This window comes from Pelmatolapia mariae, linkage group LG7 (genome assembly GCF_036321145.2).
Source record: "Pelmatolapia mariae isolate MD_Pm_ZW linkage group LG7, Pm_UMD_F_2, whole genome shotgun sequence".
Classification (NCBI taxonomy): domain Eukaryota; kingdom Metazoa; phylum Chordata; class Actinopteri; order Cichliformes; family Cichlidae; genus Pelmatolapia; species Pelmatolapia mariae.
The window spans coordinates 4360243-4379784 of record NC_086233.1 but is presented as its reverse complement, the minus strand read 5'-3'; the positions used below and the strand labels follow the sequence as shown (position 1 = coordinate 4379784).

Sequence of the window (19542 nt, the reverse complement as noted above, 5' to 3'; positions counted from 1 at the left end):
AGGCAGAGAGACAAAGATGGGTGGAAGAAAAGAGGAAATAGGGGAGAAACTGTTGATATTGTACACAAGATAGCGTTGTAAAGTTTATTTTGTTTATATAAATAAAAACTGATTGTAAATATATAAATGTAAATAAATTGTGTTCTGTAAAAATAGCAGCACAACTCTCTTCTTTATAACCTCTTAGAGTTCACCTGTATGTTTATAAATCTGTGTAAGCTTACCATCAGGTAATCAGTTTTAAAAAGCTGTGAGTGCTGCCCTGAAAGCTTACATATCATTTCTAAATCACTTCGTGTAATGATAACAAGCCATCCTTTCTCTAGTGGGGTCTCACAGCTTTTATCTTTATAATCTTTCTGGTTGATTTATATCATTAGAAACATGACTGCTGTCTTTTATCTTCTGGCTTGAAGCTTATCTACAAAAGCAGTTCAATAAGGAGCGATCATGTGGAAAAACCGAACATGATTTATTGAGATACAGAAATAAAAGTAACTGTTAGGCAGTTAGACTCCAATGACCCATCATAGCAGAAGAAATCTCAGCAGTGACAGGATTTTACACAAGCCACACCCCAGAGTCAAAATGCTGGTAGTGATGAACAGGGCTCGCTACATTTCAAAATCCCTGGTAGCCCTTCGGGCAGGCACGCTTCAGTTTTGGTAGCTCAAAATAAATTTAAGTAGCCCGAATTTAAAAAATAAATAAATAAATTTTAGATTGACGTTTTGTTTCCTTTACAAAATTATTATACATTAAAGTATAATATTGTAAAGGAAACAAAACATCTAAAAATATTTAAAACACAAATTACAACAACAAATTACAATCAACTCAAATATTTGGTTCTAATTGAACAGAAATTTCTATGAACTTGTAAGAACAGTGAACATGAATCAGTCTGTGTCAGATCCTGAATTTGAAATTTCCACTGAAATCACGGGTAAGAGGTAAGTGGAACCAAGATCTAGGACATTTGCTTTTTGAAGTTTGCAAAGACTGCTAAATTTTGCCAATGGTAGTTCACTCTTTGCAACACGGTATGCTGTTCTAAACAGCTTTTTCAGGACTTCTTGTTATGCTTGGTTTATTTTTAGTATGTTTTTTGCAATTGGTGTTTGTTCTAGGAAAGATACTGCAGACTGAGCAATGATGCATTTCTTGCATTTCTCATGGGTTCAGATGGGGTCTTTCTTAAAATGACTGGCGCTTGTCAACTCAGAAATCGAGGGAAACTCATAACACACCCGGCAGAACATTATGTTATTTAGCTCGTCATATTCCAGCCACATAAATTCTTTTGTCCATGAAACCAAAAAAGCTGCGCTTTCCTTTTGCCTCATAGTCTGATTTGTCATAACTTTTCCGTTTTGTGGTCGGCTTTTCTTTGGGTGCCCCTTCTTCACCCTGACCTGTCTTGTTTGGCTCTGCAGAACTAAAATACCTGCGTAAATCCATCTGCTTTTACACACGTACTTACATAACGATCAGCAATTCTCTGCGCAATCAACCTCTATCGCATGTTTAAGCTTGCTGCAGGAGATTTCACTTGTCATGTTTGATAGTAAGCTAACGATTGATAGGACGATGCCAGAGGAACTGGTGCGCAATTAATCTGTGACTTACCAATCAGTGCTGCTGCTCTCTATACACAGTTCGCGCAATCGCAAAGTGAAAGTGAAAGCAAAAAACAAGCGCAAATTCAAACGCAATTTCAATGTGTCACATATTGACAGTGGCTCATTGATGCCGATGACATAATTACTCAGCTACATTTGCGAAAGAATGCAAAAGCATTGACATATCTTTCCTTCCTATGATAGCCCGACGGGCAGGGCTATCCATCGCTTGGTTAAAGACGGTTACATTTTATCAGCTGTGATAAAAAGGCATGGTAAATTATGAACAATTCTGTCTTGATGTATGCTCAATCATCCAGGAAAGTAAATTCCAAAAAGTTGATTCTGTACATCTGGACGTAGTGTTTTCAGTGGGAGAAACGTTTCGTCACTCATCCAAATGACTTCTTTAGTCTCAGCTGGATGCAGGTTTCCCCAAACTTCTAAACAGTACATTTGCACACAGACTGAAACTAGCCCACTAAATAAACAATGGGCTGTGAGGCCAGTTTCATTGTCATTAATATGCAAATTGTCATGACCATTGATGATTGTATGTCAAGATTCACAAGAAAGTTGTATTCTACTTAGGGAAAATCTGTGGCGTTCCACAAGGAGCCACTTCGATACCTTCTCCAGGACCCGTCGGATGAAGCTACAAGGATTAAAAATGAGCTTCAGGACAAGTCTGCACCTGTGAAGCAGGACCTTGTGCACTGATCCCAACAGCTTGCTGCACCGCACATCCAAGCTACACATATCCTGTTATGTGAAACACTTGGCTAAGCTTCTAAACACTTCTTTGAACACAAGCCCAGAAAAACTTCTGCAGACTCAGCAACTGTGGCACTCTTTAACAGAAGGGAGTGAGACAACCAGTGTTCCTGTGGTCACCATGGAGCCAGCTTACTTAAACCCACCTCCTCCTGCCCTGCCTACACCTCTGACACAAGACTCAATAGAGAAGATGGTGGAAGGCATCTTAGAAGCAGCAGCCTGAAGAAAAAAGGAGGTAGACAAAGATTTGTCTTGTAAATTGTTTTCTGCAAAAATATCACTCTTCTTTATAACCTCTTAGAGTTCACCTACATGTTTATATAACTGTATGCTTACCATCAGGTAATCTGATTTAAAAAAAAAAAAAAGTTGTGAGTGCTGACCTTAAATCTTATACATTATTTCTAAGTCACTTCATGTAATGATAACAATCACATTTTCTCTAGAGGGGTCTCACAGCTTTTATCTTCATAACCTTCTGTTTGATTTATATTATTAGAAATAGGGCTGCTCAATTAATCGAATTTTAATCTAAATTACGATCTGGGCTTTCAACGATCATTAAAAATGACTGAGCAGATTATTAGCACCTCCCTCGTGCTTTACTCTCGCGCTGCTCCGTGTGGCAAATCGAGCGCACCTCTCTGCGTTTCGATCACGCGTCACAACAATTAAGAGGACCCGAGAAAAGTTCGGAAAGCTAAGCAGAAGTTATTTGGAGAGGAGAGGATAATGGCTGCTGAAGAAAGAATGCCGCTGGTTGAAAAGAGAGGTAAAACGACTTCAGTGGTGCGGAAACATTATGGGTTCGCGGAGTCAGACGTGGATCAAGTAGACATAGTGTGTAAACTTTGCTACCACAGAGCAACACTACAAAGTTCACTAAACATAGATGTTTACATTTTTCATTTATTTTTTATATTGCAAACATTTGCACTGGATGGCGATATACGATATATATCTCGATATTTTTTTAAAGCCATAAGGTAAGAACAAAGAGTTCTTAGTTAAAGCTGTGTCCCAGATGTCACACAGGCACTTTTATTAACATACAGCGTAGATGTACATGAAGAAATTACTCAAAAATAAATTATCAGCATTTATTAAATAATAATGCTCCATAAATAAAAGAAAACAATGTTGTTTTTGTGCATAACAAAAAGCTCACAATTGTGCAGTCAAAATGTAAACTAAAAGACGCTGAGCATAATAACAAAGAGTCAGATTTCACAGCTGCTCTATTCCCAAGTTCTACTGCGTGACTGACAGCCTTGAGTTTGAAATCCTCTTTGTAACCATGTCTCTTAACAGGTGCCATTTATAGTCCTTACACACACAATACGGTAATATTACGTTGAAGCACAGTACGTATCACTCCGCGAGGCTCCACTACGGTAGCCGTAATGCTCCGACAATCCATCAAGCGGTGCAGCTCCGTAGCTTACCAAAGTCGTACTAAAACATTTGTTGACAGATTGCTGAGCGACGTGTACCACATAAAAACTGTTCGCGGTCAGTAAGCACAACCAGAATTCATACATAAGGCGCACTGTCGATTTTTGAGAAAATGAAGGGATTTTAGGTGCTGCATGTCGTTAGCGCGGTTAGCTCGCTAACACGTTGACGCCGTCCAGCTCCACGCACGGGGCGATCCGCGGTAACTCGTTAACGGAGATTTGCCGTGTTCATCTTGTCATTGCCTGCAGGTGAAGCTATGGGGGAGGGGGAGTTGTGTTCAGTGAAGGAGAGGCAAGGCCCAGTAACGCAGCGTAGAGACAAAAATGGACGAAAGAGGCAAACTTGCGGCTCCACAAGTATAATTATAACGTAACATATACTATATCGATATAAACAATATTGTCACATCTTATATCTCGTATGAAAATATATCGATATTTTAAAAAAAAAAAACTCGATATATCGCCCAGCTCTACTATAACCCACCTCCTCCTGCCCTGTCTACACCTCTGACACAAGACACAATAGAGAAGATGGTGGAACGCATCTTACAGAATCAACAGCAGGAGCAACCTGAGGGAGGAAGGCAGAAAGATTTGTCTTGCCTGTGGACAGCCCAAGTCCCAATATAAGACAGATGGATCTTCCATCCACTATTTTTACCAGCGAGGGCCTGTGCCGTATTTCTATTGTTCAAAGAAGATACATCAAAGTTATGCTGCTGAGGGAATCGGTAACCCTAAAATGCCCTTTGATGAATTTGTTCAGACAGAATTTTCTGCTGCCCTTCGAAAGTGTACTCTATACAGAGACAAATGAAATGAACAAGGAAATGACCTGGAAGGAGTTTCAGGAGTCTGCTTTCTATGAGGCAGAGAGACTTAGATGGATGGAAGAAAAAAAAACAAATGAGGAAGAAACAGTTGATATTGTATATAAGACAGTTTTGTTCTAGTTGTGAATGTCTGCCTGTGTCCTTTCCGGTCAAAACAAAAAATAAATTTGCGAGTTGAATAAAAGTAACTTTAAGACAAAATTTGCCAGGGGTATGGATAATTACAGGCGTGTGTATATATTGTTATATAGTGTGTGTGTGTGTGTGTGTGTCTGTGTAAAAAGAGAGAAGAAAAATAGGTGTTGCATTGGCCGGGAATCGAACCCGGGCCTCCCGCGTGGCAGGCGAGAATTCTACCACTGAACCACCAATGCACGCTGTGGCACCTTTTGCACAGAAGACGGCCCCACAGGCCAGTAGCACATTTAGGATTGTTGGCTACAAAACACTTCACTATGAGCTGCGTGAGAGTGCGTCAGCTACTATGTTGTCAGTATCTTTCTTATGTTTAATCACAAGATTATAATCCTGTGCCAGCAGTGCCCAGTGCATCAGTCGTTGGTTATCATTGTACATTCGGTGAAGAAAAACAACAGGATTGTGGTCTGTGAGTACAGTTACCAGAGAGGAGCTGGAGCCAACATACACTGCAAAATGCTGCAGGGCAAGAAGCAGAGCTCGTGCTTCCTTCTCTATAGTAGAATAGTTCTGCTGATGGCGTTTGAACTTGACATAGAAAAAACAGACAGGATGGCACACGCACGCCTCATCATCCTGCAATAACACAGCACCAGCTCTGGTGGCACTAGGATCAACATCTAGCTTGAAAGGTTGAGAGAATCAGGAGCCGCTAAGACAGGGGTGCTGCAATGGAAGGAATTTGCTGACTCCAATGCATGCTGGAACTGCATGCTGTGTTACATAACCGCAGCACATCTGCTTTCATTGCTGGCCAAAAGAAATGTTCCGATATGCGGTCATATGTCTTGTAACACCCAAATGACCTGACTATGAATGTTCATGTGCTAACCGTAGCACATGCTGGTGAAAATTGGAAACATTATCTGCTGAACTGTACTTGTCTCCTGACAATGGACTCTGTGTATCAACAAACCGTCAGAAACCAAAAATGTTTGCTACTTACCCCCCTTTGTACCATCATCTTCAGGCGCAGCGGTAAGACATTTGGCTAACGATGGGTAAGTGGAGGGATTCTCAGATTCAGTAGCTGGCTCAACCACACTTTGCGCCTGCTCTTAGGCACCATTATCCACTTCATCAACAATACTTCAGGGCTAACAATACCAGTAAAAGAGAGACATGTAACACACACTCCAAAGGCAGGAGCAAACATATAGCCTTGGGGCTAAACAATGAACAACAATACCATGGAACCTCTCCTCAGTCCTACCTACCCTCGAATGCTAGCCTACCTAGCTTCTGGAGTGTACCAGGCTCGAGGCAACTTTAAAGGCGAACCTTCAGTGCTCAAAGCACTGAAAAGCCTACCCCCGACAGGGACCTAATCCCCACCCGGGATTACTCCGAAAATAAAAAAGGCAAAATAAAAAACGAGTGTCTGAAGGAAGAGATTACACTCAGCTAGACACTCACCTGCGCTAACTGGGGAGAGAGTCCCAAATACACCAGAGTTAAGCAAGCAACCCGAGAACAACATACAGACACCAAAACTCATACACAGCTGTTTCAAATCCTTTCACTGAGATCCCGGACGAACCCCCATATTGTTACGTCCCCACAAATAAGGTCCCGGCGAAGACGTGGGGAACAGTAACAAATGTAACCAGGAAAGAATGAGAAGGGAGCCAAACAGAGCAGTATGGCAAATATTACGTTTTTTTTAGGAACAATCCTAACACAAAGAGATGGCAGCACTACTTTATCAATAAGATAAAAAAAGAAAAAAGGTCACACCTAAGTCTTATGTGTCTAAAGAAGGAGGATGAACAAACAAACAACAAAGAAAAATGCACTTCTGAAGCCCACAGGCCCACCCTAACCACTACTAGCAACACACACCTTACTGCTGCTGACGCCCACAAGCCCACACTACCAAAGTAGCAACCTCCCCACTGCTTTTACAACTCCAAACTGCAGCAAGGACAACCACACCATAGGACCTCTTCATTCAATAGAAAGCAGTGCAAAGACGAAGAGAAAAAAAACCCCAAAACCACACAGTTCTTCCCCAACCTATATAACATCTGAGAGTAAATTGCTGACTGGGTCCTGGTGCCAAATGAGGGAATAAGCAGCAGCTCCGTCATGGAGAGAGGGCAGAGAGAGAAAAAGAGACAGAGAGGGGTGGAGCTAGAGAGGAGGAGGGGGAGAGAGAGAGCAACACCACACCCACACACTCCCATAGCCCCACAGGATGTAACACCAGCCTACTTGGAGTTACTGGGTTGAATTTAAAAAGGATTGCTTGCTGTAGGAACTTCTGCAGTGGTCAGGAATCAAACCCAGGCCTCCTGCATGGGAGGCTGGGATTGTTTAGCTCAACAGGTCTAAACAGTTTCCCATTCATTCTCTATGGTAGTGCTAAACTACGGATTTAATATATTATTCACCACTGTGACCCTTCCGGCGCTGTTGCACGTTTGAGACCTGGCAGTTTTAAACAATTTGCACTTTTAAATTTCAGGAAAAAAGACAAGTTATGCACCACTTGCAACAGATCTCAGCGATCCTTGTTCATTCGTCAAAGGTAATAAACGTTGTTTAAAATAAGAGTAAACCAATAGATTAAAAATTTCAGGTGTATTTTAAAGGTAAGAGAAGTGTTCACTGTGATTTCATTTACTTGATTAGTGTAAGAAAACGTCCATCGCTTGGTTAAAGACGGTTACATTTTATCAGCTGTGATAAAAAGGCATGGTAAATTATGAACAATTCTGTCTTGATGTATGCTCAATCATCCAGGAAAGTAAATTCCAAAAAGTTGATTCTGTACATCTGAACGTAGTGTTTTCAGTGCGTCACTCATCCAAATGACTTCTTTAGTCTCAGCTGGATGCAGGTTTCCCCAAACTTCTAAACAGTACATTTGCACACAGACTGAAACTAGCCCACTAAATAAACAATGGGCTGTGAGGCCAGTTTCATTATCATTAATATGCAAATTGTCATGACCATTGATGATTGTATGTCAAGATTCACAAGAAAGTTGTATTCTACTTAGGGAAAAACTGTGGCGTTCCACAAGGAGCCACTTCGATACCTTCTCCAGGACCCGTCGGATGAAGCTACAAGGATTAAAAATGAGCTTCAGGACAAGTCTGCACCTGTGAAGCAGGACCTTGTGCACTGATCCCAACAGCTTGCTGCACCGCACATCCAAGCTACACATATCCTGTTATGTGAAACACTTGGCTAAGCTTCTAAACACTTCTTTGAACACAAGCCCAGAAAAACTTCTGCAGACTCAGCAACTGTGGCACTCTTTAACAGAAGGGAGTGAGACAACCAGTGTTCCTGTGGTCACCATGGAGCCAGCTTACTTAAACCCACCTCCTCCTGCCCTGCCTACACCTCTGACACAAGACACAATAGAGAAGATTGTGGAAGACACCTTAGAGAATCAACAGCAGGAGCAGCCTGAGGAAAAAAAGAAGGCAGAAAGATTTGTCTTGCCTGTGGACAGCCCAAGTCCCAATATGAGACAGATGGATCTTCCATCCACTATTTTTACCAGCGAGGGCCTGTGCCGTATTTCTATTGTTCAAAGAAGATACCTCAAAGTTATGCTGCTGAGGGAATCGGTAACCCTAAAATGCCCTTTGAAGAATTTGTTCAGACAGAATTTTTCCAGAGGGAACCGGACGCTACCAAGAAGAGGGTGGAGAGAAGGACGGAGGAAAAGCCCAGAATCCCAACAAGCAGGCCACCTCTGCAGATTCAGCCACAGGGACCTGAAACAGGGACCAAATAGCCCACACATACGGGCTTCCCTGGAGTGGCAGGAAAACATATCTGCTGCCCTTCGAAAGTGTACTCTATACAGAGACAAATGAAATGACCTGGAAGGAGTTTCAGGAGTCTGCTTTCTATGAGGCAGAGAGACTTAGATGGATGGAAGAAAAAAAAACAAATGAGGAAGAAACAGTTGATATTGTATATAAGACAGTTTTGTTCTAGTTGTGAATGTCTGCCTGTGTCCTTTCCGGTCAAAACAAAAAATAAATTTGCGAGTTGAATAAAAGTAACTTTAAGACAAAATTTGCCAGGGGTATGGATAATTATATGCTTAAATGTGTATATATTGTTATATAGTGTGTGTGTGTCTGTGTGTAAAAAGAGGGAAGAAAAATAGGTGTTGCATTGGCCGGGAATCGAACCCGGGCCTCCCGCGTGGCAGGCGAGAATTCTACCACTGAACCACCAATGCACGCTGTGGCACCTCTTGCACAGAAGACGGCCCCACAGGCCAGTAGCACATTTAGGATTGTTGGCTACAAAACACTTCACTATGAGCTGCGTGAGAGTGCGTCAGCTACTATGTTGTCAGTATCTTTCTTATGCTTAATCACAAGATTATAATCCTGTGCCAGCAGTGCCCAGTGCATCAGTCGTTGGTTATCATTGTACATTCGGTGAAGAAAAACAACAGGATTGTGGTCTGTGAGTACAGTTACCAGAGAGCAGCTGGAGCCAACCTACACTGCAAAATGCTGCAGGGCAAGAAGCAGAGCTCGTGCTTCCTTCTCTATAGTAGAATAGTTCTGCTGATGGCGTTTGAACTTGACATAGAAAAAACAGACAGGATGGCACACGCACGCCTCATCATCCTGCAATAACACAGCACCAGCTCTGGTGGCACTAGCATCAACATCTAGCTTGAAAGGTTGAGAGAATCAGGAGCCGCTAAGACAGGGGTGCTGCAATGGAAGGAATTTGCTGACTCCAATGCATGCTGGCACTCTACAGACCATTCAAATTGTACCTTTGGGCTACATAACCTGGTTAAAAGAACCACATTCGCAGAGAGGTTTTTACAGAAACACCGGTAATATCTGGTCATACCGAGGAACCGCTTTAGTTCCTGCCTGGTGGTTGGAGTCGGATAGTTCAAGATTGCAACAATCTTTGCCTCCACCGGGTGGACCTGTCCAAAACCAACCTGCTTACCTAGGTACGTTACTGTTGCCTTGCCAAACTCTCATTTTTTTAATGTGAACACCTGTCACCTTCTTCACTATAAAATAGGGGCCCAAGAGCAGAACCAGGGACGGACAGGCCTGTCCCCAGGCTGAAATTGTCTTTTCAGTGCTTTACTATCAAACCATTTCTTGTCACCTTCAAAAGAAGGTGACACTGAGCTGACCAAAGACATCAAAACAGCAATACTTGACTACATGAACAAAAGTTACAAAGACAGTGTCACAGAGAGGCTAGAAAACTTCCAGGAGCAGTAGCATAATTTATCCATGTTTTGTTTTTACTCAAGAGATTGTTATTTGACTTATTGATTTTGTGGATATACATGGTTATGGATAACCATGTATATAACAGGATAACCACTGTTAAATTTTATGTAGCTGTAATGCACATTAAAAAACAGCTGCTTGTTTAAACAAAAAGAAATTGATGGGGTTTTTTTTCCACTAATAAAGATGTGGAGTTGTAATTTGTTTCGCGTCAATTATATCGTCAGTTATATCGTTATCGCAAATTTTCAAATCTATATCGTGATAAATATTTTTGGCCATATCACACTGCCCTACTCAGCAAATCAGTCTTTGAAGCACAGCCACTCAGAAAACTCTCCTTAAGCACCTTCAGAGAGCACCGCACATCATAGCTAAAGACAAGGGTCACATTTACCAAATGTGGTAAAACACTTAATTGCCTTGGTAATGCCTGTTGTAGTGATTCTCCGCAGAGGAATTGTTTCAGGGAATTGAGTGGACACACACTTTATAGTCAACACAAACTGATTACCTGCCCTCGTTTTTGGTAAAGGACCAATGCAGTCTACCAGGACATGTTCAAATGGTTCACTAATGGCAGGGATAGGACATAGTGGGGCGGGGGACACTACTTGGTTCGGTTTACCCACAAGCTGGGGTCAAAAATCTCCAGAAGGAAGAGGCTACAGGGCATAGCAAGGAGAGCTTCCATGCATTTGTACAATAATGCCCACAGCCTTGTGGAGATAAAGACTCTTCCGGACTACGCAGCCAGCAGAGTGAGTGTTGCAGCAGAAGCCTCTGAAGATGATCAGTTTACGGTTGATGTTCAATTAAACATCTGCTTAACAATCTTCCATTCACTATTTTTACCAGCGAGGGCCTGTGCGGTATTTCTGTTGTTCAAAGAAGGTACATCGAAGTTATGTTGCTAAGGGAATTGGTAACCCTAAAATGCCACTTCTGGTGATAATATGTTTGGTTTAGGTATTGTTGCTTGCTTGAAGGCTATCTACAAAAACAGTTCAATAAGGAGAGATCAAGTGGAAAAATAATGTCAGCACAGTTTGATAGTGCTGGAAATATGAACTGATATAAAAAATGTACTTTATAATAACAAATAAAATGATAATCAAATAATAAAAAGCAAAGTAAAAAAATCAATCTTATCCAGACTAACTAGATAAAAACTGTTTTTTACCTTTTGTTAATGTAACACAAGCTTTGTCCCAATCAGAACTCGAACCCACACTCAGACAGTTACATGTAAGTAATCAGGTGATTTTTCACTGGCTAAAAATGCGCGATTGGATCGGCTGGTGCTGTTTGATTTGCGGTTTGAGCACAAAGTCGAGGAGCCCATTTATGTGAAAATGTAAATGACCGTTTCTGAATGGAGGAGGGGGTCTAAGAGTACATCGTTCACCAGCTTATAATGCTGTGATTGGAGCCATTGTTCACCTCCCTGTGAATGGTACTATAGCCATTGATCAATGGTTATGATAATTTGCATTTTAATGATTATGACACTGACCTGCTGGCCCATTGTTGGTCAATGGTGCTAGCATCGGTGATCCACTGAAAACACAAAGTTATGATTCTATAACATATTTACACAGATATAATAAAAAAGGGAAGGAAAACAGGTGTTGCATTGGCCGGGAATCGAACCCGGGCCTCCCGCGTGGCAGGCGAGAATTCTACCACTGAACCACCAATGCCTGCTGCAGAAACATTTCCACTGAAAACACACGACGGCCCCACAGGCCACTAGCACATTTAGCATTGTTTTCAGGCCCATATGTGATGAGCAAGGGTGGATCTGACTGTGAAACTAAAATTGGCCAACTACACAGTCAGAAACTTACAAGAAAGACGGTGGCCCCTCTGCTTGTCTCTAAATCAGTACAGGTCAATGTTTGATTGTCTGCCAATGACAAAAAGTTTAGTTTAAAAACCAAAAGAGTAAACACCGCAGTCCCAGTCCCAAAGTAACAGTTCCACGGCAACAAGGACAACAACAAAAACTGTCTCAACACATGTTTGAGAGAAAGGTATGAAAACGACAAAACACTCTGATACTGAGTAAAAGACAAAGAAACAAGAAAAAAAGTTAAAGTCTGGAGAAAAACACAAGAAAGATGGCGGCTCCTCTGCTTATCTGTAAATCAGTACAGGCCAACGTTTGATTTTTTGTGTGTGAGATGGGAGATGCTGACCTGTGTACAGACTCATCTTTGCCATGTTGTTCTCTAACAGCTTCGCCCAATGAGACGCCGTCCTCACCACATATAGACCTAAATGCAGAGAGCACGCTGCCTCCAACACCACTCTGTGCAGACACATAAATGAATACAGAGTTACACACAATATAATACCAAAAGAATCCACTGCTAGTTATAATGACAGCATGATAATATGTAATAATACGAATGAAATACCCTGTATTTATTTCTGACTTGACCTCTGTAGATTTTTTCTGCTAAATTACTGGAATTGGTCACTTGTTTTGAGTCACACTGGATAAGAAAAATTGTCTGTATTTTAATTCTTGGGCATATCGTTTTTTAGAAAAGAGGATTTTCATGGTATGCTTATGGTCATTAGCCAATGAGTGAGCCGTTTCACAGAAAGACCCACCCATTTTTGTTTTATCTAGTTTTTTTTAAAAAACAAGACAGCAGAAATGCTTCAGTAATCAATGGATGACAATGTGGTAGCTACGTCTTTTATACTGTCTATATTAGGGATGTGTGCGACTAGTCAACTAATCCATCATTTATCTCACTAGTTGGCACCAGATGTAATAGTAATAGATGTAACTGCTGCTCCTACACATCGCAAGGAGTCAGCAGTTCTATTCTGAGCCACCTGAGTACAGTATTGCGACCAGGCACATCTTACCAGGCTGTTTTTTTTAACAGTCTGAGGCTACGTCCACACTAGCGTTTTCAGTCGTTTTCACAGAATTGAGCGTCCACATTGAAACGGCCCAAAATGCTTACGTTCAAATTGCGCAGGACTGCGAATAGCCCAGTGAAAGAAGCTGTTTGTGATTCTGGAGGTGTCGAACCTGACTGACCTAAGGTGCCAACCAGAGGACAGTAGGGCAAACAGGTGGTGGGCAGGGTGCAAGGGGTCACCTGTGATGGCCCTGGTTTTCCTGAGACTGAAGGAGCTGGCAATGGAAACAGGGAAATCATTGGTAACTGCACATTTCCTCAAACTAATAAACAATACATTTGCATAATGACTGAAACTAGCACCACTGACAAACAATGGGCTTAGGCACCCTCCTCGATTCAGAGATGGTCTCCCCTTTTTATGTAAATGGCCTACTTGACTCCCTGCTGAGAGGGGCTCAGTGGGGAGGGACTCCAGCAGCAAGGAGACGCCCCCCATCTGTTGACAACCAAGAGGTGCCCCTTAAGTTCTGTTCAGGTTGTCGGTCCCAGAAGGCACTGCACACAAAAATAAATTTTTTTTTACTGTCTGCGGTTTTATCACTCTGTTAGGATGTGTTAGATGTTCAGGTGACCACATCAGGTGTTCCCACTGTATTTCACTGTTGTGCCCCAATAAGCGTGTCTCCAACAAGCTGTATGATTGTACATGTTCCCATGTTACAATCAATAGAGATTGAAAATGTGATGTCATTGAGGGGTAAAACCGCAAAGGATTGTGGGTATCCGTGGCAAGAGGTACTAGCGCAAGCAGGCTTTCAATTGAAATCAGTTACACAGCGATAAAAAGAAACAAAAAATGGCAAGAAGCTGTTGTATTATTAACTGCAATAGCCGGTCGCATGACAGCCACGGGAAGCCGACGGGTAAAGAGATCGGTTGTTATTGGATTACGTCGTTGAAGAGAAATTGTTCAAGCCATGTTTCCGAAGTAAAAAAGAGCCGACCGATGGCCTGGATTGCAGCCATTCAAAGACCAAATATAATGTCCCAGAAAACTCCAGCTCACATGTTAGTCTGCTCCAAGCATTTCCACAAAGGTAAGTGTTTTGTAGTAGTTAATACGTCATTTTTCATAACATAATTGGTGATATAGGTTACAAGCAAGTCTGGCGCTGAACAGAAATTGTCGCGCTATGCTCCTTTGTTTATTGTGCATAAATAGTGAATTGTACTGACAGAATATTGCGTTTCGCTTCTGTTATTACCACGGTACATTGACAAAAACGTATACTTTTATTCACAGGATAAAACAGTTTTTTGTATCACTAATTGCCCAGTACGATTACAACATACCCCAGATAGCAAGGCGACATTGAATCTATGTTGATTTTTCATCCGAACCGTCGTATATGGTCGGGGTTGAAATGCCAACTCTCAGCGGAATTGACCGGAGAAGGCATCAGTTCATGCACTGCACTGGCCCGCACCACGATTAGTATAAGGTAAGAATGAATGATTTTTTTTTCCTACTCGTTATTTCCATGTTTGCATTTGAATAACAGCAAAAAACTCGTTAATGTTGTACATTAACAAGTTTTTTACAGTTATTTACGTTGCTCCCACAAAATGTGGGAGCCCGAAATTGTGTCTATACTTCTTACAATCCGGCAACAAATAAATTGCACTGCGAACAAAGTATATCAACAAAGAAAACATTTTCGTTTCATAATTTCTTCGTTATATTCCCTTACAAAGCTAGCTTTAACGCTTCGAGGTTTCCTTTGTTCTTGCCGTCGCCTCGGCGCTTGACCCAGACTTTCGCTCTGTAGTTGCTTAGTACTACAAAAAATTCTAAATCTGTGATATATGATTGATAAACGTAAAGTTAACTGTATAAACGTGTTCAATGACTTTGTTACTTTTGATGATTGGAGAGCACTCGCTTCAATTCGCACACGAAAACTTTAGACTCAGTTTGAAAGCTCACGCAGCATGCCCACGTGACTGTACGTTGCACGCTCAACTAACTTTACGTTGCACGCGTACATCACTTTCCGTTTGTGCCTTGAATAATGAATAAGGCTACGTCCACACGTACCAGCGTATTTTTGAAACCGCTGATTTTTCTATGCGTTTGCACCTTTTGTCCACACGTAATGTATGTCTGGCCGTACATTGTGTTTGTATTTCCAGGCACATTTCACGAAGCAGAACGCAGTCTTCAGAGATATCCACGTGAACGCTGTGATACGTCTGACCTTCAGTCCGAAGAAGAAACCCAGACCAGTCTTAAAAGAAAGCACAAGTAAAACCTTTTTATTCACAAACATATCTTTGATTGTTAAGAATTTATGATCTTGTCTTTTATACATATCTGTGGTGCTTGCATACTGCAATATCGCCACATAATATAGTCCAAAAGTGGAAGTTTGTAAACTTTTTAAAAATGCAAAGCCGTGTACACTTGTGCACTTCAAAAATTCATTGTATACTGTACCTTCTTGCACGTCTCTGTTTCCTGTGTGTGTTGTTAGAAATCAAACTAACTTTAGGAAACAATATGCCAAAAGCATATTTACAATTACTTAAGACCGTTTTTAATTTATTTTCTTTAGACCAAATCCCCTGTACACATATACGGACTCAGAGGATGAGCAGCCTACAAAAAAACGGTTTCCCCAGGCCCCTCGAGTGAAAATACCAGGTAATAAAATACTGTCTAGTGTCTGTGTACATATCTGTGTCTGACACAAGGAAACTTTTTTCACAAGTTGTCTGTATTCTTAAATACTTAAAAAATTATCTTTTTCTAAACAGCCCTCATCACTCCGCAGTCTGCCCCCCAGCCCACTGATAGCAACCATCATAATGCCCCACCCAGCTTCCGGCACCTTTCGCCACTCCGGCACAAACCGACACAGCTTTGCGATCTCGCCAGCATGCAGAGTCTGATGTCTTCCCTATAGATGGTATGCTTTTAAAAAAGCTTTAAAGCTGCATCACAATGTCATTGTACTCTTATCTTCAAAACACCAGTTTATACTCCTGAATGTCATCTTGTTGTGATTTTTTTTTCTGTAGATTCCAGAGACTCTGTGAGGCCACTATTGCAAAGCAAGCTTGAAAATCTTGGAATTTCACAGTTTACATGGTATAACAAATATATGTGACAGGCAAAAACTAGTAAACACTTTTAGCAGTTACAAGAACTAACAAATGAATATCCAACAAAAGGGAATAGAAATACATTGTACTGCCAATACTTTGGTTTATTCTTTGTATGACTTGAAAACCAGGCTTTAGGGAAAACCAAATGACATGTTTCTATCATCAATTACATGAAGTAAACACACAAGCACTTGCATACACATTTAAGACATGAGACACGCTAATTCCATCTCTTAAAATGTGTCTATAGGTGAGACGCTTTGCGTTGATTGGTGCTGCTGGACCACACTGGAGGTGCGAGTCTGCTGTGTAATGGTTTATGCCATTACAAAGGAGCTGGCCTCTGTACTCAACTGGGCAGGGAAAAAATACCAAGGACCAGACAAAGCAAAAAAGGGCATTTAAAGAGACAGCGCTGTGCAGATGCATATTTGGTAAGTTTTAACATTTATTGTAGTTTTATGAGCCTAAAGTGAACAATAAAGGGATCAATTGATGTGCTGGGTGCATTTCACATTTCCTATGTCTGTTTTTTGCTATATTACTTTGTCTTTCTTAATAACAAGACTTTCATGTCCGGTTAATCTGGAGATGGAGTCTTTGGTCTTCGGCTTGTTTTGTCCTCGGGTTGTACACTTTGTACAGCCCGAGGACCCCATGTTTTCTTCTTTTTTTTTTAAAGGATACACGGCACACCATGCTAAGACATATCACATTTTCAGCTTATAGCTCTTTGGGAATCAAATGCGGCAGTTTGCTGATTTCCGCCTGGTGACTTTCATGTTTATTAGCCTAGGAGTTTACATACTTTCTCCCTGCTGAAGACAATTAACAAGAGCTTATTCATGTGCTCTAATTCCCTTTTTTTGTCTTTGTTTTTTTGTGTGTGTGTCTATTTTTGTCCTAGATGGCCTGGCGCAGCAGGTAGGGGCGAACTCTATGTCTGAGTTGGTCTTTGCTCAAGCAGTCCAGAAATGGCTCAGATATGCTCCAGATCGTACGGGTGGCACGCAGGACGCACATCATCCATCCCCATCCCGGAGTAAATAATAAAAAGTGACGTGAAACATAGAAATGTAAATAGGAAACTTTGTCTTTTAATAAAGTATTTTGCAAATGATACATGTCTATTGACCTTTTTTGTTTTTTTTCAATAAAAAGCAACTGTGCGAAAGAGGTGGAAAATCAACACCATAGCTCAACAGTGTTTCAATATCAGAATCTGACATTGTTTCAATGTCAACAGTGTTATAAAATATAACATCGAATCAATGTCAGGTTTCAACATTGATTCAACATCAAAACCTGACGTTGTTTCAACATTAAAAATGGGTGCAAGAGTGACGTTGGGTCAACGTCAGATCTCAACGTTGGTTCAATGACATCGCCTGATATTGACTCAACATTGTTTCAATGTTTCCTTGCTATCTGGGACAATATTATTGTCACTGCTACATTTCTGTAATGCGTACCAGAAATTATTTCCACTACTAATTAATTACCGTTGAGCTCAAAGGTTATATTAATAAACGGTTAACGAATGTGTATTTATGAAGACGATTTGTGAGACTGGTAAACTTACGATACGTACGATGGTCTTGTGTTCTACACGGTGCATTTCAAGGTCCTGTACCCATCCGTCGGTAAACTGTACCTGGGCTTGTTGCAGTGACCTGAAGTTACTAAAAACTTCATGAGTGTATGCACTCACTCCAAGAACCGTATAATTATAAATCTGAGCGTGGTGAAAGTTGGGCAGCACGCTAACGTCTTTTGTCCACTCTGTGTGCTCCTAACGGTCTGACCCTTTCACTCCTTTGATTTTTTCCTCGTACCTTTTCTTTGCCTTTTCGTCGAGTCTGTCTTTGTACGGTCCGGCATTGTTCTCCTTCGTTTTGTACATTCCTCTTTTGGGGGGCAAAGAAAAAGCAAGAAGGTATTGAAACCGGCGAATGAACGTTTTGTGGTGCTGCAAATGCCTGCATTTGATGCGGTACTTTGATTGTTTTGCCACGGGTTTCCGGCATGCAATGCGCGAAAGTCACGTGGTCTGTCAATCTCTATAAAACATGCACATTCTCAAATAACTGCAAACTGTCTGTGGGCTCATTTTGAGCCAAGTTCAGGAAGATGTTACCTCTCAAGCAAACACACTGGGGGCAGGGACTCACCTACAGTTCTGCAGATGAGCCAGCTGTACAGCATCTGTCAATGTTTAATTGCTGGCTAACAGATAAGTAGAGTTTAAGGTGTGAATTTAAGAATTTACAATGCTGTGATTGCAGCCATTCCCCAACTCTCTGTGAATGGTACTCATGGCCATTGATCAGTGGGCTTTGATTAGTGGGTTTTGGTCAGCGGTTGTTGATCAATGGTCATGAGAATTTGCATAATTAAGATTAAGGAACTGACCTCCCAGCCCATTGTTCCTTCAGTGTGCTGGTTTCAGTCATTATGCAAATGTACTGTTTATAAGCTGTTTAAACCTGCAGTCAGCTGAGACTGAAGAAGTCACTTGGATGAGTGACGAAACATTTCTCCCACAAAACGCTACGTCCAGATGAACAGAATCAACTTATGGAAATTTAAGGTGTGCTATCCACAAGAGAGTTAAAGAATTTACAGCCCGTCTGAATGCCTACACATACATAATAGAGAACGGGATGAAAAGTAAGCCCTGCATTGGCCGGGAATCGAACCCGGGCCTCCCGCGTGGCAGGCGAGAATTCTACCACTGAACCACCAATGCTTGACACTATGACCTTTGCACAGAAAACAGAGGATGAACCCACAGCTAATTTAAGTCAAACAAGAACAATTTATGGACCTAATTTCTGTGCCACAAAAAGCAAGCAAATGCAAAAGTGACTTTATTCCATCCAAAGTTCACCACACTAGCTTTCAGTCCTATATAGTAAGTAGAGAAGCAGTTTTAAAGGTGGGCATTTAACAAGAGATTTAAAGAATTTATAGCTGCTCTAAATGCTGCTCACGGAAGAAAAAAATCAGTCTTGCATTGGCCGGGAATCGAACCCGGGCCTCCCGCGTGGCAGGCGAGAATTCTACCACTGAACCACCAATGCTTGCTGCAACAACTTTTGCACAGGATATGGAGGGCTTTTTGGGCCAGTCGGCATGTAATAAGCGTTATGCTTTTTTCCAGTACATTTAACACCATCAGGGTAATCCTGCTGGGTGATAAGCTGACAAGCGGCGCAGAGGGGATGCCTCTCCTGGGTCCTGGATTGTTGATTACTTTACAGAAAGACCGCAATATGAGTCTCTTTAACACTTTTTGTCTGACAAGATAATCAGCAAAGGCTAGAGCCGTCTGTTTGCTGATGCAG

At 41.5% G+C, this 19542-nt stretch overlaps 1 protein-coding gene and 5 non-coding genes across 6 annotated transcripts in view; all 6 read right to left on the bottom strand.

The window, feature by feature from the left end:
• The window catches only part of ldhd (lactate dehydrogenase D), a 56050-nt gene that overhangs the window by 35254 nt on the left and 1254 nt on the right, over positions 1 to 19542 (bottom strand). The window contains exon 2 of the mRNA XM_063477610.1: positions 12341 to 12453. Within this exon, the coding sequence (XP_063333680.1) occupies positions 12341 to 12453 (113 nt within the window). The remainder of the gene's footprint in view (positions 1 to 12340; positions 12454 to 19542) is intronic.
• trnag-gcc (transfer RNA glycine (anticodon GCC)) lies at positions 4996 to 5066 on the bottom strand. Its single transcript has one exon. It is a non-coding gene; the product is annotated as a tRNA-Gly (tRNA).
• trnag-gcc (transfer RNA glycine (anticodon GCC)) lies at positions 9030 to 9100 on the bottom strand. The gene has a single exon. It is a non-coding gene; the product is annotated as a tRNA-Gly (tRNA).
• trnag-gcc (transfer RNA glycine (anticodon GCC)) lies at positions 11772 to 11842 on the bottom strand. Its single transcript has one exon. It is a non-coding gene; the product is annotated as a tRNA-Gly (tRNA).
• On the bottom strand, positions 18874 to 18944 carry trnag-gcc (transfer RNA glycine (anticodon GCC)). The gene has a single exon. It is a non-coding gene; the product is annotated as a tRNA-Gly (tRNA).
• On the bottom strand, positions 19208 to 19278 carry trnag-gcc (transfer RNA glycine (anticodon GCC)). Its single transcript has one exon. It is a non-coding gene; the product is annotated as a tRNA-Gly (tRNA).